The sequence below is a fragment of the Phoca vitulina genome, unplaced genomic scaffold (assembly GCF_004348235.1).
Source record: "Phoca vitulina isolate PV1807 unplaced genomic scaffold, GSC_HSeal_1.0 scaffold1, whole genome shotgun sequence".
Lineage (NCBI taxonomy): Eukaryota > Metazoa > Chordata > Mammalia > Carnivora > Phocidae > Phoca > Phoca vitulina.
Genome location: NW_022589704.1, coordinates 19,188,964 through 19,210,454, shown reverse-complemented (window position 1 = coordinate 19,210,454; position 21,491 = coordinate 19,188,964). Strand labels below are relative to the sequence as shown.

Below are 21,491 nucleotides of genomic sequence, written 5' to 3'. Positions count from 1 at the left end.
TAGAAGGTGTCCAATACTTCGTTATTTGGATCTGACTCTGACCTTAATATGTATTGTTGATCAACATTAAAAGGAAAGGAGGGGAAAATTAACAGTTTTTTCCACACCCGAGGTGTGCCAGTACTTTACAGTGTAATGTTTTAGTTTTTCTGAGATAAATGTTACATCCCCTAAACCCAAAATACAAAAAAAAAAATTTTTTTTTAATTACATCCCATTTCACAGAGGAGGGAACTCTAGGTAAGGTTCAGAGGTGGGATTCTCACCAGGTCTTATGACTCCATGCCCTCTCCCCCCACACTAAAGTGCCTCCCAGGTAGCGGTTACTTAGATGAAGGGGAGTCGGGGAGGGGATGTGGGGCAGTTAAGGCAGAGGGAACCTTTGCCAACACTTGGAGAGGGAAGGAGGATGGGCCATCTGGAGAATCTTGCATAGTCCGTATAGCAGGATCGCAGGGCTCTCAGGTCAAGGAGCCTCAAGCTATACGGGACAGGAATGAAAAGGTGGGCAGGGGACCAACCACACTGGGCCTTTTGTGCTGTGCCTAGGAGTTTGGATTTGGCCAGGAAGTGACGGAGAGCTGTTAGAGAGTTTTAAGCAGTGCGGCAGCAGGATCTGATTGGCTTTTGGCCCTCCAGCAGCCAGTGCGGAGGCTGCAGAGACACGAGAGGTATTGCGGTGTTCGTGCAACCGATGAAGCTGGAATGAGATTGCCCCAGCTCCTCTGGCTCAGGCTTGGCCCCTCCCCAAATCCCGTGCACATCTCCCCACCCCTAGGGCCATCGGCTTCCCCTGTGGTATCCTCCTCTTCATCCTCACCAAGCGGGAAGTGGACAAGGACCGTTTGAAGCAGATGAAGGCTCGGCAGAACATGCGGGCATCCAACACGGGCGAGTATGAGAGCCAGAGGTTCAGGGCCTCCTCCCAACATGCCCCGTCTCCTGAAGCAGGGTCGGGGGTGCAAGCCTGAGGAACACTGCCACCCTCCCCTAGACTGTATTGACTGTGGCCTCCAAGACTGAAGTCCTCTGGGTTTGGCCAAGATTCCGGTCCTTGCCTATGAGGTCCGCCAGAGGGCGCTGCCAGCCCCCTGCCCTGCCCCTCCTCAGAAGCCAGCCAAAGGCAAATAAAGTCCTGGAATGTTTTGAGCGCAAAGGAACCAGGAGTGGGCTTGTGAAATCCTTGGACGGGAGGGTCCGAGGGAGGGGTTGGTTACTCACATGTGCTCCCTCTCACAGGAGCGCTCAGTGTTCCTGGCTGGCTGGTTGGGGAGACTACAGAGACTTAAGTACAACAAGCCTAGGCTCAGGCCCTGGGGACCAAGCCTTCAGAGCTGCTGGCCAGGAGGGTGGGGTCTCACTGAGCCTCTAACGAAAAATAAAAAGAATCAAAAAGGGATTCAGAGTGAGGGGGGGGAAGCACTCCTCCTCTTGGTCCGGTCCAAGTGACTGGGCACTCTGGACCTCAGTTTCCTTGTTTGTAACAGGGATTGGACTAGTGATTTTTTTTTTTAAAGATTTTATTTATTTATTTGACAGAGAGAGACACAGAGCAGGAACACAAGCAGGGGGAGTGGGAGAGGGAGAAGCAGGCTTCCCGCGGAGCAGGGAGCCCGATGTGGGACTCGATCCCAGGACCCTGGGATCATGACCTGAGCCGAAGGCAGACACTTAATGACTGAGCCACCCAGGCGCCCTGGACTAGTGATTTCTAAGGCATGGGTTCTAAACTTGAACCTGTGGTTCATGTCCCCCCACCCCCACATGTGAAGTCGTGTGAACACATACAGCTTTGTGGGGAGGAGAGTTCATAGCTCTCATGTGCATTTGTAAAGGGTCCAGGATGCAGAAAAGGTCATGTGCCACTGCTCTGACCGGTCCCTGCCAGACCCAATATTGCAGGGTTGAACCTTTACCAGTCTGTTGCATCCATCACCAGGAAGCACTGGGGCAAAATATATTTGATTATCTTAGAAAAGGTAGAAGACGCCAAGCCGGAAGGCAGAGGTAGGAAGCGGATGCTTTGGGCAGAGCCAAACCAGCACTCCCAGAGCTCCCACCTTAAAGCAAAGAAACCAGAGCCAGATAGGGGTTTAACTCCTAAACATAAAACTTTATTACATTTCTAGTTATGTCCTTTTGCGTGATATATTTAGGACCAAGTAGTTAAGAGAAGTCCTAATTATATCCTTGGGCTAATTTGGTTTCCACCCCCACTGACACATTGACTCTTGTCCCCCTCCCCCCGTTCCAGCTTGAGGCACTAGGTGTTGCGAAGAAAGTGGCAACTGGCTGGAGAGATGAGGCTCAAGTCTGAAATCCCCCAGTACAAACTGAGAGCGGAAGTCTCCTTTCGCTCAGGGTCCTCCCCAGGTTAGCATAAGAACACGGAAGTTTCCATGGATACCACAGGAGGCTTTCATCCAGGCGGAAGACCCCAGAGCCTTTCCCCTGCCCCCACCCTGGCCTCTCTTCATCCTCGTTACTTCCTGGCCACACTTACAGTCCTACAAACCACCCCATCTCCTGACCTTTGCTCCCCACTTTCTGCTCTGAGCAGCTTGGGCACTGGAAGCAAGAGGTCTCTCTGACCAGAGATCTCAGAAGCAGCCAGGGAGGCCCCAGGCAGCTCTGGAGAATGGGGACCAGACGGCTGCGAACAAGCCTGTCCTCTCCACCACCAGAAGCCATGAGGAAGCCCAGGGTAGATGCCACTCTGTATTGGCCCCTGTGCTTGACTTTGCTTACTCCCCTCTTCCTCCCCTGCTCCAAATAAACAGTATATGTATATGCCATCGAAAACGGGGATTGAAGCAGGGGAGACCCATGGGCACAGATCTCTTCTACCTTCAGGAGCTTGAAGGGTTGTCAAAGGAGTACAGGACAATGGCCTAGGAGTCCAGGAGGCTGGGGACAAAGCTCTCTGACTTGGGGGTTGAGGGAGGAAATAGCTCTAGCTACAGAGCCCAGAAGCCTATGGCAGAGGTGGGAGGGGACACCTCATCACCTCAAAGTCACTTCTACCTCTCATACTCCTTTTTGGCTACAGAGTAGGCTCTTCTTATCCTTCCCTGCAACCCCAGCTATTGAGAAGAGTTTGGTGCCATGTAGTGGGTGGAGGAAGAAGGTACATCTGCCTAGTCCCCTCTGGGTCTATCAAAGGCAAGAGTTAGTCCCCAGTTCCTCCAGCCCGCCAGCTAACCTGCGCATCCATCACCAGAGAGGCCACCCATTCCAGGACAGAACAGAAACTGGGCATGTTACTGGAGGGGGAAGGAAAGAGATCTGAGGTCCAGACTCCGGTCACAGGGCCCAGCCCTCTAGGGAAGGGGGAGCCCACGGTGGGGCGGAATGCGGTGCTCCTTAATTGCGATCCCCGACCAGCTGCAGCACAAAGGTGAAAATGTAGATGATGTCGGTATAGATCTGCAGAGCGCCAGTGATATAGTCCTCGGGGCTGATGGTGTGCTTCCGGTTCCCCAGGACCAGCTGCGTGTCATAAGCCAGGAACTGTAGGAATAGGGAAGGCATGCGTGAGGACCCAGGGGCTCTGTGGCCGGAGCTCCTTCCTGGTTCTCATTTCATCAGCAGATCCGTCCTGGGAGCCTCCGTGCCATGCAGTATGCTTAGGGACACGTTAACGAACAGCACAGCACATGGTCTCTACCCTCAATCGGTTCAGAGTCTAGAAAGGGAGAGAGACACACCCCCATCCGTAATAGGGCCTGCTGGGTAAGCTCCATAGCTGGCGGGTGAACAAGAAAGAGGTGGCAGGATCGCCCAGAACATCAGTCATCTCGACAGCGGAGAGAGAGAAAGGTAACTGTGGCCCACTCCCTGCCTCCCAAGCAGCCCGAATTCATGCTCTGTCTGTCTAGTTGCCCCCCTCCAGCCCCTCACCTCCCCCGCCGAGAGGGAGCAGGGCCTTACTCACCAACGTGAAGCAAATGGCCCCCAGAGCAGCATAGACCATGTGGAGCCAGTAAATCTGGGGAGAGGGGACAGGGATGGTGTTAGAAATCTTAGCAAAGCACAGACCCAGGCAGTCCCTCAGAACCAGCTTCCCCCTATTCTGGGAAGAACAGGGAAGAGCAGGGAGACCCAGGAAGCTAGCTACATGAAAGGACCACTTCTGCCTTCTAGATCGGGGAAGAAATTAGTAGTAGTAACATATTTGGGATGCCTGGCTGGCTCATTCAGTGGAGCATGCAACTCTTGATCTCGGGGTTGTGAGTTCAAGCCCCACACTGGGTGTAGAGATTACTTAAAAAAAAAAAAAAAAAAAAAGAATAGTAACAAATTTGGACAGAGAAAACAGAGGCCATCCTCCAGTGGTCATATGAAACCAATCTCCAAAGTTAGGGTTCAGAAGTGTCCGCTGTACTTCTGGAAAAAAGCAGGTGGTTGCGTTGTAGCTCCGGGAGAGACAGAGCCAGGCAAGCACTGGCTGAAGAGCCCTGTCCCCTTTCCCCCAGGCCTAGTCCGTGCTCAGTCATGGTTCCTGCAGCCAGCCTGGGAAGGAAGCCCCCAGCCACCCTAAGGACTGCCAGAATCCTGGAGCCCTCCAGGTGCCTGTTCATAGAAGGGCAGGGTCAGCCACGGTCCAGTAGGCAGGTGCCCTCACAGCACGGTGCTCCCCTCGCAGGTCCCTTCCATACAAGCCCATCTTCTCAGTCCTGGGCGCCTCTCCCATCTCTCTTCTAGAACCTAACCTAAGCTGCCAGGCAGATCTCCCCACTACTTCCCACGGGAATTCTGCAATGCCATCCAGGGCCTTAGGTTCTACGGCTCCCAGGGCCTTCTCATCTCCACATAGAGATTACCCTAACCCAAATGATGGTGCTCCCGTGTTGGAGCCTTTGCTAGCCAGTTTTGAGCTTCCAGAAGGCCTGGCCAACACGTGATACAGAAAGTCTCCTCCGAGTGCTAGGTTCGCTGACCCCAGCTCTCCCAGGACACTCACATATTTGAAGGACAGCACAATGGCAGTGACAATCCCAGTCACCATCATCACAATTCCCAGGACACAGAAGAGGCCTGTGCACGAGGTAAAGTCCACCTGCCGGAAAGGGAGAAGGAGGCACCTGTCAGACGAGTGTCACAACCAGCAGCCCAGCCAGACTGTCCCGCCTCCCCAACAAGGGAATCCCAGTGCCGCCTCCTAGAAGGCACGGGAGTAACCATGATATTCTAAAGACAGACACAGGGAACAGTTTTACAGGTGCAGATAGGAAGGGAAGGGGATTAGGGTCTCTTAAGGGAAATCCCTGTTGTAGACGGGTCTGGGCCCTGGCAGGCCTGCTGCAGTGCCAAGCCTGGAGGGCCAGGTTTATATAAAGAAAGGGGGGGTGGGGTGGCCAGGGAAGCGCCCCCCACCCCTCCCCATACCCTCACCTTGGTCTGGAAGCAGAAGATGGTGACCGAAATGGACACCACAGCAGTGATGATCATTGCAATGATGACGGCTTTGGTTTCATACACACTGAGGGTAAGAAGGAGTTCGGAGAGGCCAGAGGCATAAGTCATATAGGAATGACTTCAAAACTATCACTTCTAGAAGGATCCTGCCCGGCATCCCCCCCCCAATGCAGAGGACTGCCAGCCCAGGGATGCCCCACTCCCCCATAATACACATGTCACAAGAGTGTGATGGTTTGTCCCTGAGTGTACCTGGAAATGGTGCCCGTCATGAAGCCCATGGCAAGAGTCTGAGGGGAGGACAGAGATAAGAGTGGGACACGTAAGAAAGGCAGGCCCCCTGCAGGCACGGCCCTGGTGGACTGCCAGAGCTGGGGGCACGTGACTGAGCAGGAAAGAGGCAGCCACGAGGAGACCAAGGGCGTGGGTCAGGTTAGGGTTGGGGAGAGAGCCAGGGACATCGGCCACGGTTGTGTCCCCAGCCCTTCCCTGGGACCCACCCTCCCTCACCCCTTCTTGACTTACAAAAATGGTCAGCAGGATGATGTTCCATGGGAACCGGCGTCTGAAGGGAAAAAGACCGTGATTAAGTGACTTGGGGCCAGCCAGGTATCAGAGGCTCTTTCAGCAGCAGGTCGTTCTGGCTCAGGTGCTTGGAGAATGTGGCCTTGACTTGGGGGGGCGGGGAGGCTGGCATGGCCTTTGGGACCTGCTCAGGTGTTCTGTGCAGGGACAGCATGGGCCAATGGGACAGACCTGGGCTGTGGAACCACAAAGACCCGGATCCATTTGCAGCTTTTACCCGGCCTGCCTGTGTTAACTGTGGGAAAGTTCCTCAGCCTCCCTGAGCCTTGGGTGCTTCCTATTTGTTAAATGGTTAAAATGCTCCATACCTTGCAGAGGTACCGTAAAAGTAACAGCCACACGACTGAATCGGTCACACACAGGCAAGGGACTTTGAACACACCTGAACCTCAGCTGCGCCCATCACCACGCAGCTGCTATAGGGATCCCCTTTCTTCCCCAAACACTTGGTCCCCCCCTCCTGCCCCCCACCATCCCTTCTCATTGTCTGGGACTCACCTGGGTCCCTGGCAGCAGGCGAGGGTCAGATAGGTGGCCAGGAAGACAGCACTGGGAAGAAAGAGATGAAGTAGCCCACAAGCCCGGTCCACCCCTCGGCCCCCTCCGGGACCCACCTGGCAGCACTCCCCAGGCCGGCAGGCTGGGGGCCCATGGAACCCTTTGGAAGCCTGAGGGGAAGCCACCCAGGACAAGAGTACCCCAGCCAAGGGCACTGAGAACCTCTGAGACGGAGGGTTTAGCCAGGAAGGAGGCTGAAGGAGACCGAGGCAGATAAGCTAAGAGAACTTGGGGACCCGCTGGCAGTATGCGTGTTGCCGCCGGTCCCCCACCCCTGCTCCCAGGCGCTCTGTGGTGCTGTCACTCCTCACTTGGCCCCTCCCACACACCCACACTCCCCAGCACAGCTGGCAACTTGAAGGGCCCCTCTCAAAACGTATTTGGATCCCTGCCCTGAGAGAAGCTGGTCAGTGGTCCCCCCTCATCTCCTTGCCCCCCTCTCCCAAAACACACACAGCAGAGGGGAGCGGAGACTCACTAAGACACATAGTAGACATACAGGTTTCTCCTCACGAAGTCGCCAACTGGCTTCCTGTGGAGCAGGGAAGGATGGGAGGGGAGAGGAGTCATACAAGGCTTGGCTACCTCCCTGCCCAGGCCCCCCCACACTTCCCTTCGGGGTCCATCTGAGCACAGGGCCCACCCCACCCCGCACGCCCCGCAGGGGACCCAGTAAGACCGGGGCAGCGTCCTCAGACTCACACGAACGTGAAGATAGCGATGATGGCCACCGTGATGAGCAGCTGGATAGAGATGATGGTGTAAACCTGGAACGCAAGCCAGGGTGGGGGCGGCACGTGTCATCGTCCCACCCATCCCCCCAGGAAGCAGCCAGCCCCCCACCCAGGAGGCCAAAGACCCTCTCTGACTGGCAGGGAGGGGGCTCTTTCTTAATTTTGGAGGATCTCTTCTTATTTCATTTCCACTCAGGGGCCCTTCCCTGCTGCCGCCTGTCCTGAAGGCCACCCCGGAGTGAGGAGTCTGGCTCAGAGACTACCCACACCCTCAGGGCTGACCCCCACCTCCGGCTGCTCCTTGCCATCTCTCCCCACCCGCCATGTCCCACGGCCAGCCTCGCTTCCCTGCTTCCTCCCCCTGCCTCACTACCAGGTAGTCCTCCACGCTCACACAGCAGTTTCTGTGCCTACTCAGCAGGGCGCTGTGCACACGGGAGCCGGGGGAGAGGAGGAGTATAAACAAGTATGATCATTCTGGCTTCGAGTTGCTTCCAGTCCCACAGGAGAAAGAAGTTTGGGGAGGGCAGGACACTTTGGCAGAGCCCGCCTAGATTTTCCTAGATTGAATCTGTCCCCTGCCACAAGGTCAAGGAAGAGAGGACTGAGAGGCGGGGAACATGGGTCAGGAGGAGCTGGGGCCCCTCCCGAGGGCAGGGCAGAGCTAGAAAAAAGTTGGAAGGCGGCAGCATATCTCCATGGGAATGAGTGCCCGGGGCTGAGAGTGCCTGGCCCCCCGCACCCCGTCCCCACCCCATTCCCACCGCCCAAGGGGCCCGGGGACAGTGGCCTCCCAGCCCGCGTCTCACCTTTCGGATGAAGGTGTGCCGGACTTTCCTGTCATCCCACTCTCCAGGCCCGAAGCTTTCACTCACTGCTCTCTCCTCCCCATCATAGCCCTGGCCTGGGCCTGGGGGAACAGATCACATGTGACCAACTGGGGACTGGGACACGTGGCCTCAGTCCCAAAGCCTGCATGACATTATGTCAGAGTCTCCAGTATCTCCAGCCAAAAGACAGGTGCCATAACTCAGGAGCTCCTCACCCAATCCAGGGCCTCTAGACGCCCTCAGAGTGACCCAGGGCTGGCCTGGGCACCACATGGAGCCGTGTGTCCCTGTCACGAGGGGCCTTAGGTGTGAGCCCATCCATCAGTGCGCATTCATTGAGGGCTCCTGCGTGAGGGTGTCCGGCCCACACCTGGGTGCTCTGGGGTGTGAACACACATGGTCCCTGCCATCTAGGGGTCACGACCTAGTGAGGAGGCCAGGCATGGGCAGGGCTTGGGGCATCAGCGGCAGGACGCCAGGGCTGTCAGGAATGAAAGGAGGAAAGGCAGGGAGAAACACAGAGCACGTGTGTGGAGGGTGGAGAACAGAGTGAGGGCCATGTCCTCCATCCGGCAAGCTTGAGCACTCAGGGATGCCAGGGGTCCATGTGCCCAGGACAAGGCGTGACTGTGAATGTGACCGGTGCGCTAACATCCCCACCAGAACACGTATGAACACGTACGGGCAGCTGAGGGCTGGCCATGCCCCAGCATTCCAGAGGCTGCGGGGCTCAAAACATTCCCTCAGTGCCTCCTTAGGAACCGCTTTCAGAATCCACACGTGAGCCATTCACAAAAAGGCGCTGCATCTCATGTCTCACTTCTGACCCGACAGGGCATTTACCTGCCATGACATTTATCAAACATCCAAATAACTTCTGGATGTTTGCAAAACTCAGACATTACCTTAACAGATGAGGACCTGTTAGCACCAAGAATATTAACAAAACAAAACAAAAAAAAGTGTTTCAGGTTCTAAAGGCAATTCCTAAGGGAGGACTCTGGGGGCAGAGGTGGCACCTGTAAAGTTAGGACACGGAAATGGCTTCCTTCTAAGGTAGCCGCTCTGAAGTAACTAGTTACTGCATCCTGCCACTTTCTCATCTGATGTGTAAGTTCTGGTGTGTGACTATGGACTCGGTCTCCTTGCTGAATGAAGGGGCTAGCAGGCGTCTGGGGTGGGGGAGCGAGGTGCTGAGGGGGCAGGTGGGGAGGTGGCAGGGGGGGGGGGGGGCAAGGTGCTGAGGGGGCAAGTGGGGAGGTAACAACGATGTGGAAACAGAAAGAACTAAAGAGGAGATGAAAAAAGGGATGAAACAGGGAGCTGAGGGAAGGAAAAGAGGTGGCTCGTGTGGGACAAGTGCTGCCCCATCGCTCCCCCGCCAGGGCTCCCTTCAGGGACTCACCGTAGCGCATGGGCATCGGGTGGATGGGGGGCATAGGCTGCGGGTAGCCAGCAGGGTGACCGTAGCCAGGCTGGGGGTAGGCAGGGTAGCCCCCAGGCAGGACGGACGGCTGCCCATAGCCCCCCTGGGGCGGAGAGCCAGGGTACAGGGGGTTGCGGTCCTCATACGGAGGGGGGGCGCTGGGGTTGGACATGGCCGCTCAAGGGCTGAGGGGAGACCCCAGCTGCTGGCGCCTGAAATGGAGATGAGAAAAGCAGTCAGGAGTGCCCAGACCCAGCTCACCAGGCCCCAGTCCAGGCTGTCCCTGTGGAGAGGGGACCCTCCTATTTTCTCTCTTAATCACGACCCCCGTGTGTCATCCTGTGCCCATGGGCCATCCTCCCAGTCCCCACAGTGCTGCCTGAGCCACCAGCTCAGCCCCCGCCCCTCGGCCTTCATGCCAGCTCTGTCCCCGGCCCTCCTTCCTGCGCAGTTTCATGCCCCCGGAAAGCAGAAGGCGGGGGTTGTGCAGGAGCCCAGAGCAGTCACTGGGCACCGCTGCTGTGAGGGGCAGGGGGCGGGCCCGGGAACCCCCACCCCATGCTTGTTTAAGCCAAGCTTCCAGTGACCAGGGAAGAAGGCTGCTGGCCCAGCCAAGCCTCGGGGTGAGTCACATGGCCAGCTGGGACCCATTGCAGGGGTCAGCCCAGCCCCCAGGGCAGGTGGCAGGGGCATGGGGCCTGAAAGGCAGAGCTGGGGAGGAGCCAAGGTTCAAAGTGGAGGGCAGGGGGGGCACGCGGAGGACAACAAGCTAGCCCCAGGGCCGAGCCACCAGGCCCGGAGCCGGAGGGCAGCGGGCCCATGGCCAGTGGCTGAGTCAGGGGACGCCGGAGAGGCCTGGGCGAGTGGGTGCCCTGGGCTGGCCACTCAGGGCTGGGAAGCTGCACAAAAGGGCAGGCCAGAGACAGGACTTTCTGGTTCCTTCAGATAACAGCCGAGGCACATCCGCCGGGTGTGCTGGGAGCAGGACAGTGTGTGTGGGCCCCGAACCCCCCCGGAGGGACAGAAACACGTTTTGAACGCCGGGGCCTCTGGTATCCCCGCGTTCCCCAGCAGGGGCCGTGGCGAGTGGGGAGGAGAGAGTGCTGAGGAGTCTGCCCATACCTTCTCTGCCCCAGGAAGAGTCCCACAGCCGGGGCAGGGCTGAGGAACGAGGAGGAGGGAACCCCCAAAACAGCTCAAAGGGACCTCCAGGTTGCATGGCCCCAAACGCTCAATTCAGATAAGGGAATCAGGCACAGAACAGTGAAGGGACTTGTGCCTCCCCAGGGTCACAGAAATAGGTGAGGGCACAACCAGAATTGAGGCCTTCAGGGTCCTGGGTATTCACACTCTGTGTTAGGCTACATTCTCGAGGCCTCTTAGGCCAGATAAATGTCCCCCAGGCCTGGTGTCCCCTCTGAGGTTGCAAAGATCGGGGCTGGAGAAAAGCTAAGGAGGAGGTCCCAGAAAGGCCCTAGGTCCTTGGTTAGGGTGAGCCTTGACAGCGCCATGACCTCCTCCTACAGCATCTCCCGAGGGGCAGACCTTCAGGACCCCCCAGGGAGGAAGCACCCCCCAGATCCAGGCAGGCAGACATCCTCAGAACCTCTGCTGGAAGGAAGAGAGAACCGGCTTCTCTTTTTAGGGTACTCCGCAGAGTCCAGGGATCAGATGAAGGACTGTCTTATCTCTTCTCTCTCAGGAGAAGTGGGATAGTGCAGAGAGGAAGGTGGTAGGGAGGGGCAGGGCGGAGGGGTGGCATAACAGGCCAGCTCTCTAAATGGGTTACATTGAGGAAAGCTGCCGAGACACCAGCACAACAAGAATGTGTCAGGTCAGAAATAAGGAAGACCTTTCTAGCAGTGAGGGTGTGACACAGCGACCCAACGTGTCCACAGCAGGCTTGTGGTGAAGGTCTGCACAGTGGAGGAGAGCGGCCTGAGGAGATAAGGAGCGAAAGAGAACAGGAGAAGACCAAACACTGAGTGCTATTTCAGAAACAGAGATACTAACTGCTGTGGGAAAGTTGTGGTCCCATGTAAGGGTAGGGAAATTACCATAGATAGTTGTAACATGGAAATTTCTGTAGATTTTTAAAAAGGAAGAAACACAAACTGGCTCTCCTCCCCTGAGGCCAAAGCCTCCTTCTCCCTACACCCCCCTGCCCGCCCCTCTCCAGGAGCCCCCTTCTAACTCCACCAAGAGAATGGCGTCCTGTTTGTAGGAAGAGGTCCGAACAGGTCACCTTTGGAGTAGGGCTATCTGTCATTATTATGGCCATCTCAGCCCCGGGTCCATCTGGGTGGTGGCACGCAGGTGAACAGGCCGAACATGACCCAAGAGACACTGGCAGGGAAGGCCCGGTGGTCGGAAGCCCCAGCTGGGCCACCACAGTGATGTCGCCATGACCCGGCCCTGTCAGCTGCTCAGGGTGCACCTCTGTAAAATGAGGTGTCATGGGCCAGATGATCTGTGAGCTCCTTTCCAGCTCTAGCCGACCGTGAATTATCTGAGGCACCCAGCTACGCGGGGCTTGCCCTTTGCCCAGCCAGCAGCTGGCCCTCCCTCCTTCTTCTAGGCCAAGCCAGGCCAACAGGTCCCTTCCCAGACACAGGGGCTGCGGCCCCAGAGTGCGGGGTGAATCACCGAGAGAAAGGTCGGCCTTGGAGGGGCCACCAGGACTCCGGGGGCCCGCTCCAGCTCAGAAGGCTACGGACGCACACGGACTCCCTCGCCCCGCCCTTGCCCCCCTCTCTGACTCTTCTGGTTTCAGAGGAATTCACCAGTAGACCTGCCTGCTGGGGACATCAGCAGGTCACAGTCCAGTTCTCTGAGGGCTCAGCCACCAGCCCATGCTTACCAGAGACTGGCACTAGACCACTTCATCTCACTATGCCTCGGTTTCTCCACCTGGAAAATGTGTTTAACACTATAATCGTACCCTCCACAGAATTGTAAAAATATGCATAAAGCACTTAGAAGGGTACCTGACCCCTGATAAAAACAGTAAATGGTGGCTGTTTTTAGTTATTATTTTATTAATCCTTTCAGTAGTCCAACAGGGTGGATAATGTTACCCTAGTTACAAATGAAGAAAGGATTAAGTCACTGGGCCAAGGTTTCTTAGCTAGGGTGTGATGAAGTCCACACCCGAGCTCCAAGACAGACTCCAGAGCCCATGCTCTAATCCCACATTGGACAGCCTGTCTATCTAAGCCTCCCGTCACATCTCATGGCTACCCATCTAAGACTCTAACAACAACAGAAGGCTTACATAGCAAGTGGACACTGAGCTATTCAGCCCCCTCTATAATCCCCGCCCCCCCAACCCCAGTTCCCAAACAACCACCAGGAAGTGAAGAGGGTGGTCAGAGACAGTCTTAACTGCCTGAGCTGAAAGCAAGCCCACTCATCTAAGGCGAGCCAAACCCCTCGCTTTACCAACGGGACAGGAAGGTAGAGTGACCTATCCATGGTCAAGGAGCTGGGCCTGGGGCTGGGACTACATCCCGGCTCTCCAGAGGTAGAGTCCTGGGCACAGGAGAGGGAGACGGTGTTCAGGCGGGGTCAGGGGAGTGGCTAAGCTCAGCCTCACTCACCTCCGAGCAGGGCCAGGTGGGGCCCAACTGACTGTGGCCCAGCTATATGAGGGGCCTGGCCCCTTCCATGTCATTGAGGCCTCAGCTAAGGATGAGGTTTGGGGCTGGCCTCTGCCTAGGTAGTAGGGAAAGGGGGAAGTGGTCAGTGTTAACTTTCGTAGCTATGACTAAGGGTGGGAGCTGGAGAACATGGAGTCGAAAAGGAATGAGGGGAAAGAGGAGGGAGACAATCCAGAGACCAGAAACCAGGAATCGGGTCATTTGGGTTCTGCCAGGAGCTAGTGGAGGAGCTCACAGTCTCCAGGGGCTAAAAGGGACCTTTAAGCCTCCCCACTGGAAGCCTGAATTTTCCTAAAACACAGTAGGCATTCAGCTTCTCCTGAACACACTCCAGTAACAGGGAGCAAGGCTGATCACTTGCAGGCAGCCTCAATCATTAGAACATTCTTCCTCACCACGCCTGTTATCAAGACATTCTAACTCTGCCCCATCCCTGCCATGTTACAGATCTAAGTTTGCTCCTCCATCCTCATGACCCCAATCCCCCCATCAGGAAGGTGCCAGAAGCTCTCCTTTCTCCTCCAGACCCAGCCATCCTGGCAGCAGAAGTGGGTGGGCTCAGACACAGGACTTGTTGGCTGTCAAGGTTTTCAGATACAGCCTTGAGGGGGAAGCATCTCCTTCCCCTGGAGCCATCTCAGTGCAGTCCAGGCTCGGGCTCCCCTGGGGGCACCTGAGGGTTAAGGCTCTGGAATCCACGCAGAAGGGTTGCAGCAAGAGGGTGAGGGTGTGTGTGTGTGTGTGTGCGCACGCGCGCGCGCGTGTGTGTGTGTGTGTGTGTCTCGGAGGGAGGGGTGGAAAGGAGCAGCTGACTGGTCAGGCAGCCTCCCTTCCTCTCTCTGCCAGGAACGGATGCCCAGAGCCAGGATGGAAAGAATAGCTCAGAGTGTGCATCTCAGGAAACCGCCCCAGCAGGCGCGGGAGCACAGCCCCTGGTCTCATGCCAGTCTCCTTCCCTCCCTTTTCCTTCAACCTACGCCCACCTCTCCTAGCCCTCCCCCACCCCCAGGAACCGGCCCCCCACTCCCCTCCCGCCTCGGCCCCAGCACAGAGCCACCAGGGCAGAGAAGTAAAAAGATACACCCAGGAGTGTCTGGGCAAGTCACCAGGCCTGCTGCACACGGGCCAAGAGGCCCAGAATCAACTTATCCTTCTGTCTGCCTGGCTTCTGGGAATAACAGGATGACTCTGAGGGGATCTAAAACCTGAGTCGTAAGAGCTGGAGTGGCCTTTAGAAATCACCTGGTTGCCTGACAGAAAAGGAAACCCCAATACCAAGAAAGTTCCGGCCCAGCCCACAAAAGGCCCTCTAGGTCATGGGTTTGGAACTTCCATTCCCAGCCCTGCCCATTGCCTGAGAACCCAGTAACAGACGCAAGCACACACACAGCTGAGGCGGAGCCACGACAAGTCATTTCCCCCCCACCCCCCATCCTCCGTGCCCCCCTGCTCAGAAATAGATAAGACTGCCGACCCACGACTTCCCTCCCAGCCCGATCTAGAGCCCAGGGCGGCCTCTCTCCCATCAGAGGCTGAGAGGGGTGGGGAGGGAGAGAAGCCCTGGAGAGCAGGGGAGGACCCAGGCCCCACAGCTCTGTCACCCTTCACTGGGGGGGGCGGTGTAGAAGTGTGTCACCAGTGCCAGTAAGCTCAGTGACCCCAGCCACGTCACTGGTCCCAACGGCCTGGAAATGCAGATAAGGAAGGAGGAATCAGAAACAGAGCCCCTAGCCACCTCCTCCTTTCCCTTTCAACTCCTGCCTTTCCAGAGGACTTCCAGATTAGGAGGGAGGAGAGGCAGACGTAGTTAGCAAGCCACCGTGGAGAACGGGAACTGCGTAACCCTTCCCTGCGGTGGGCAGGGCAGGCAGGAAGGAAGAGAGACGCTTACCGCAGTGAGTACTGGGTACCCGGTACTGGCTACTAAGGCAGGTCTGAGCCTGACAACAGCCCTCCGGGGTGCATATTCTTATCCCCACTCTCCAGAGGAGAAAGCTGAAATTCAGAGGAAAAACCCATCTAGGGGCCCACAGATGGCAAACAGCAGAGATGTGTTTGAACCCAGATTGGACGTCTGATTTTAGAGTTCCAGCCCTTTGCTTTTACACCTGCTTGGAACACAAACTCCTGAGACACCCCCATCAGCCACCTGCGTGCACAGGCCAGCACCTGGGGCGGGGTGACCTAGTGAAGACCTTTCCCTTGGAGAGAGTCAGTCCACGACAAAGCTCTGGGTTAGAAGGCAGGGAGTGGAGTTCTTGTCCGGGTCCTAACTCTGCTGTGAGTCAGGGTGGGCCACTCCACATCCCCGGACTTTCTTTTCCCCACCATAAAACAGGTACACTGAACCAAAAGATCAAGCCTATTCCAACTCCAACAAGCTTCTGCTTCCGAAGGAGCAGCCTAACAGAGCACAGCAGGTTTCAGGGCAGAATGACCTGCTTCCTAAAGAATCTACACCTGGGCTTACTCCCCATCTACAGAGGCAGACACACATGGCATGTTCAGGGGATGGGACTGACCCTAGCACCCTCTCCTCCCAAACTGCCCCCATACTGCCCTCTGGAACCTACGGCCAGCATTTCCTAGGTGCTCACTTACCCCAGAGCCTGCAGGGAAACAGTGTTAGCAGTGTAGACAAGAAAGAGTACCAGCAGGAGGGAGGTCAGGAGACCTGGGCTCCAGTTCTAACCCTGCCACCAGGCAATTGACCTCCCTTGGCCTCCTTTTCCCCCCCATAGCAGCCCCCATGGGAGAGTGGGGGGAGGGAGTAATTACCCAGAACCATGGAGTTGAGAGCTAAACTCATCCAGCAGGCATTTCCTGGACTGCTCTAAAGAACACCACCCCAGGAGATGTTAATGGACGAGTTCTGAAACAGAGAAGTCTGAAAAACAATCCATACCCCTTTCAGAGATTCCCAAGGCACAATGGCATATTCAGCCTCTGAGCAGTCCTGCAGTGAGCAAAAACTGTTCAACTTTGTTTAACCGAATTTCCCTCCAAACTTTCTTAAGCCTGAAACATTTTTATCAGGGCACACCTAATTAATATCCTGTGGGATCCTGACCAGTCCACCTTTGTTTTACAGATAGACCCAGCCCTGAGAATGATTCATGTCCTAACTCCTCATATCTTAAAACCCCTGTCCTTACAGCCCTCAGAGCAGTCGCGTGAAGTACAAGTATGTCCCCTCACTCTGAGTCAGCTTGATCCCGGCGAGGGTCCGGTCCTCTCCTCTCCGCCGCCCACCCCCCAAGACAGCTGCTATTATCTCCACAGTGAGATCTACTGTCAAGGACTGGAGGACATCCTCAACTAGCACAGAACTAGGAGACTGGCATCCCCTAACATCACCTATATGTAATGGGGAAAAATACAAATCATTAAATACAAGGACTCATTCTTATCTTCCTCCCTGACCAGTGCATCGAGTACTCTCAGTAGTCGGCACTGTGGCCTGTGGACTTCTGAATATCTCTACTTCCAAACAAGACCCAGGTTTTGGTCTAGAATCCCAGACTCTTAGGGTTGGAGGATCCGGTCAAGGCCATCCCCTCCACGGCATTCCCAACAGAATACTCAAGAAAGCTCACATCAGTGTTAACCATACTGTTAGCAGAGGACTTCTTCCCCGAGAGCTATCGGAGCATCCACGCTCTGGCCCTCCCACTTCAGCGCTCCGAAAACACGAGTGTGTGTTCCTTCTCTGGGGCTTCTGCTCTTTCTGAAGGACCCAGGGTGAGAAGTTTGGGGGGTGGAAGTGCTCTGAGGTGGACAGCTTCCAGCTGAGGCCTCCGTCCCCATGGGAGGAGTGTGAGCTGAGGTGGCTATTACCCCAGCCCATGACACGAAGCACTCCCCACACTTACGGCGTAACCCATCATTACCTCTCTGGCGTGCCCATTTTTACAAGTGAGGCCCTGAGGTCATGGCACCAGAAGACAGAGGAAGCCAGTGCCCTTGACACTGTGTGGGCCCACCACTTCTTTCTAAGTTACAAACTGGCCCTCTGTTTGGGTCCCCTGCCTAGAGAGACAGGGACAGCAGGCAGGTGAAGAAAAAGTACGGCTGCCCCTTTGGCCCAGACAAAGCAGCCCCAAGGCAGCACGCGGCTCCCTGGGCCACCACTGGCCTTTGAAACCAAAGCTCACCAGTGAGATGAATATTTCAGAGCCCCAGAGAACTGGACACCCGAGGGAACTGCCATGACATCTGGCTCTGACCCTAGTTCCCAGGCCTTCCCCCACTTATCCCATGGCCGACGTTGGCGTTAGGTAGAAGGCCACCCCCTGGATCCCACAGCCAGGCCACAGGGGGGTGAGAGGATGGAGACCCCCAGAGGACAAGAGCTGGTGCGGGACCCCGGGATCAGGGCCAAGCCTCCCAGCAGCCTTCCCCTGCTTGCCCTCCCGCTGTCTTCTGGCTCCTTCCCGGGGCTCCACTTGTTTTCCCCTTTCCCAGGTTCCTGTCGGGTGTTTATGCTGACCCAGAGAGGGCGCGAGGACAGTACTTCCTTGTTGCTTTCCCAACCCCGCCTGGGGACAGTGGCTGGAAGCAGGCGGGCTGAGGCAAAGTCATGGTAACAGGGGTGGCCATTCCCCACGCCAAGCACGGTGGGCCGCTGGCTGCTTCCACCCCAAAAGCCAGGCCCCCTCCCCCCACTCGCATACTCATTCACCTGTCTACGCCTAGACTGGCACCAGCCTCCCGGCCGCTCCCCTCCCCCTCGCACCGGCCCAGGGCCCTGACAGCCCTCCTCCCGCGCACAGCCCGCCACGCCGGGGGCTCGTACGGTGGACACGCCCTGCGACACACGCGCCAGAAGGAGGGGGACGTGACACCCTCAGACCCTGGCCCGCTCGCCGGTGCCCACAACCCACTGCTCCGCTCCCAACGCCCAACAGGCGCCACTCGGCCGCCCGGACGCCGGCGGGAAAGCGAAACTCCCAGGGCGAGGGCCACAGATTCTCATCCGGAGCCGCCTCCCCGGGCCGAGCACTCGGAGGAAGTTCGGGGCGCCGCCCCAGCCCTGGCCCCGTCCCCGCCGGCCCACGCCGTCCCCCCACTCGCGCCGGCCCCGGCCCCTTGGCTTGCCTGGCCGCTCCGACGGTGCGCTGCCGGCCTCGCTCCCGACCTCCCTCCAGGCGCAGCGAGTCCCGCACGGAGCGCACGGCCCGGGCCTGAGCTGGGCGGGCCTGGGCTGGGCTGGGGCTCCGCGCCCCGCCCCGTCGCGCCGGCCCCCCGTGGGGCGGGGCCTCAGGACGCCGCCAGGGGGCGCTGGGGGCCGCCCGGGGTCCCGCCCGCGTCCGCCCGCTCTGCGCGCGCCTCCCGAGGCCCCGACGACCGTCCAGGGTTCTCTCGGATGTAAAGGCAATACGCGATCACTGATGGAAACTTAGAAAACACAGACACACAGGGGAAAATCTGTTCTCTCCACGCCTCCCGACTTCCAGCGGAAAGCGCTTGCGTTTGTGCTTCTTTGCCTTCCATGTCCATGTATTTTACTTATCTTTCCAGAGTGGGGCGTATTGTATGATGTTTTATCTATTGCTTTTATTTTACTTAACATTTTATCATGAACATTTTTCTTGTCACTAGCTAATTCTTCAGAAGCATGATTTTAATGCCGCAAAGTATTCTATCACATAGCTGTGCTGATTTATTCAACCAATTTCTTACTGGAAGACAGTTCAGTTGTTTCTCGTTTCTCATTATTAGACATAAATCCGTGGTGAACATCCTTGACAGTTCTCTTCTTTTAAACCAAACGCACTTCACAGGGTTAAAACTTCAAACGTCCAGATGTAAAGACGGGACTTGGAATCTTTCTGTCCCTGGGAACTAGGACATTTCCTGCTTGAAGTTAGTTCAACCAGGAAAGCAGGTGTTTTAGACTCAGAAATCCTGACCTGGGAGGTAGGTTACTAGTACTCCCGGGCCTTCATCTCAGCCCTCCCAGCCACTAAGGCAAGGATGCCCTCCTAGTGCCATTTTACAGACCAGGAAATGGGTTCTGGGAATTTTTGAAACATTGCCCGAGTTTGTATAGTTGCAAAGTCCATGTTTTTTCCATTACGCCAAAGCTGCCAGTCGATGAACAGCTTAATTTCAGGTGCTTATCTAGTGCTAATAGCTACAAATCAACATTACCACTGGATGTCTTTCACAGCCTCTAGGGCTCTAACTTCTTGAATGGCAGGGGTGGGACCCGTAGACTTGACAAAACACAGCTGGAAGCCCTCCTGATTCCAGACCCATCACTAAGCACTTTCCTTTACATGATTCTCTCTGGTGGCCCAGTCTAGCTTAGGAAGGAGGGGCCCATGGACTTACCTGGAAGCTCATAAGTGAAAGCATTGTGCCTACCAGTAAGCATAGTAAGCAAAATTACCACTCAGATTGTATATTTCAAACCAATTAAAATAGAGATTCTTTAATTGCCTCCCCCACACACAGTTTGTATGTTTATTCATATAGATACAATTTAAGTAGAAGTTACTTAGGGGGACTTGTGGACATTTTGGCAGGCTAGCCCCCCCTCCCCCAGCCACCCCAGCTCTCAATGTGAATTCAGATCTTAGGAGCCACGAACCTCATTTTAGGAAGTCCCCTCCCAACTCGTGAGCTTACCAGCAAGAGCTCACAGGAGCAAGTTCTCTGATAGCAGAATAGAGCCCCGGGTGAAATGTAAAGCTCCGCAGAATCTGGCCAGATCTCAGGGCACCTCTTCATGTCCTCTACACTTGGGCCTGTTCTCCAGAAAGCACCCTCCACTTTCTGGAACTGCCAGAACAGTCTCCAGGGAGATTTGTTTTCCCAGCCAGCAATCACATCCGCCTCATGGGAAAGGGGAATGTAGAGACAAGCCTCGCTGCCTGCTTTCTCCTGAGCCCATTTTCTGATCATGGAATCAAGATTATAATCCTACAAGAATCTGAAACGAAGCACCTGGCCCAGGGCATACCATGGGCACTCAGTGAATGATGTCTCCTTCTCTTGACCCCCTTTTATCCCTGGATAAAAGGGATAAAGGCCTTATTTATAAGACTCTCAGCAGATTACTAACTAAGCCCCTGCTGTGTGTCAAGCAGACAGGAATTTCTGGTTCTGGAGATGACAAAACTGAAGGACGCAGCCCAGCCCCTGTCCTCAAGAAACTCACAGTCTAGGGGAGATGGTAAAAGACCACATCATTTTCATTTTGACAGTTTGGCAAGTGCTGGGATGAAGGAGTGTTCACTTGGGGACAACATCTTAAGCAAGGGGTTTAGGGCCCCTACATCCCAGCAATCTAGGATTGAGCAGGTGGAGTGGGGTGGGAGTGCTAAGAAATTGGGCCGGAGCGGGGGTGTGCCTGGGTGACTCAGTCGGTTAAGCATCGGACTCTTGATCTCAGCTCAGGTCTTGATCTCAGGGTCACGAGTTAAGCCCCATGTTGGGCTCCATGCTGGGTATGGAGCCTACTTTAAAAAAACAAAAAAAAACAGGACTGAGCAAGGAGACAGGGGGTCAGAACCGAGATTTCACCTCCAGGGCAATGGGAGGCATGTGGCTGTCAACAGCCATCTAGAGGAAAATCAGGAAGGGCGTGGGAGGCTTGATGGTGCCCCTGGAGTAGGGGGACCAGCTTTAGCAAATAAAGAGGCAGAATGACCAGGTATATTTGAACTTCAGACAAACAACAAATAATTTTTTGTATAAGTGTGTGTCATTGTGCCATATAGTATTTGGGAACACTTTAGACTAAAAAGTGTGCATTGCTTATCTGAAGTGCACATTTACCTGGGCTTCTTGTGTTCTGGCAGCCCTGCCCCAGGAGGAAAGTCAAATCAAGTTCAGTCAAATCAGGCAGCAGGAGGCAGAGTAGAAGGAAGGAAAGGAATCAGGCTGATGTTTGTTGTAGGGACGGGGCAGCCAGAGCTTAGTGATTGGAGAGGGGAGGTTGGCAGGAGTGGGGGGGGGGGGGGCCTGGAGTGGTTTCCCTGGAGCCCAGGTGGAACCAGAAGGGAGTGGCCCGGGAACGCTCAGCTTTCTCTGCAGCCAGCCCCGGGGCTTCAGTAATCTGTCCTATACATTCCTCCTGCCCTGTGCCTGATCACTTAGAGCTTATGCGTCACTCCACCCGAGAAAGGTCTTTTCGTTTATCACTCACTTTCTCCAAAGAGCTCCCTTTTGTTTTTCAGAAGTAAATATGGGGGTAAATATGCCTCTTTCTCGCCATTGGAGGGCAAGGACAAAGTCTCATTCATCCCTAGCCTCAGACAGCCCTGCCCCATAT

General features: G+C 55.9%; 2 protein-coding genes across 6 annotated transcripts in view; one reads left to right on the top strand and one right to left on the bottom strand.

Moving 5' to 3' along the window:
- Nucleotides 1-21,491, top strand: part of PNKD (PNKD metallo-beta-lactamase domain containing) — a 59,133-nt gene that overhangs the window by 1,400 nt on the left and 36,242 nt on the right. Inside the window, exon 3 of one of the 3 annotated variants that reach the window (XM_032402437.1) lies at nt 779-1,469. The exons of the other annotated variants lie outside the window; for them this stretch is intronic. Within the exon in view, the coding sequence (XP_032258328.1) occupies nt 779-971 (193 nt within the window). The 3' untranslated portion in view covers nt 972-1,469. Of the gene's footprint in view, nt 1-778; nt 1,470-21,491 lie in introns of those variants that run through there. 3 annotated transcript variants of the gene reach the window in all.
- TMBIM1 (transmembrane BAX inhibitor motif containing 1) lies at nt 1,633-20,000 on the bottom strand. Of its 3 annotated transcripts, none has more exons than XM_032402438.1 (12): nt 18,308-18,407; nt 9,531-9,763; nt 8,105-8,205; nt 7,264-7,328; nt 7,040-7,093; nt 6,502-6,552; nt 5,944-5,983; nt 5,671-5,708; nt 5,395-5,482; nt 4,964-5,059; nt 3,935-3,988; nt 1,633-3,510 (listed from the first exon to the last, which is right to left on the bottom strand). In XM_032402438.1, exons 2-12 carry the CDS (start codon nt 9,721-9,723, stop codon nt 3,364-3,366), a joined length of 927 nt encoding a protein of 308 aa, XP_032258329.1. In that variant the 5' UTR covers nt 9,724-9,763; nt 18,308-18,407; the 3' UTR covers nt 1,633-3,363. The 3 variants fall into 3 exon arrangements, with proteins under 3 accessions (XP_032258329.1, XP_032258330.1, XP_032258331.1); XM_032402439.1 differs by lacking the exon at nt 18,308-18,407 and adding an exon at nt 19,844-20,000 and having other exon boundaries at nt 2,861-3,510; XM_032402440.1 differs by having other exon boundaries at nt 2,861-3,510; nt 7,061-7,093.

What these genes read in the sequence shown, in the direction of transcription:
- TMBIM1 (XM_032402439.1), bottom strand. Translation starts at nt 9,723, where the DNA reads ATGTCCAACCCCAGCGCCCCCCCTCCGTATGAGGACCGCAACCCCCTG. An exon ending in GCCTGCTGCCAGGGACCCAG is followed by an intron (nt 5,984 to 6,501) that starts GTGAGTCCCAGA and finishes TTTTCCCTTCAG; the next exon opens with ACGCCGGTTCCCATGGAACA. An exon ending in TCATCCTGCTGACCATTTTT is followed by an intron (nt 5,709 to 5,943) that starts GTAAGTCAAGAA and finishes TCCTCCCCTCAG; the next exon opens with ACTCTTGCCATGGGCTTCAT.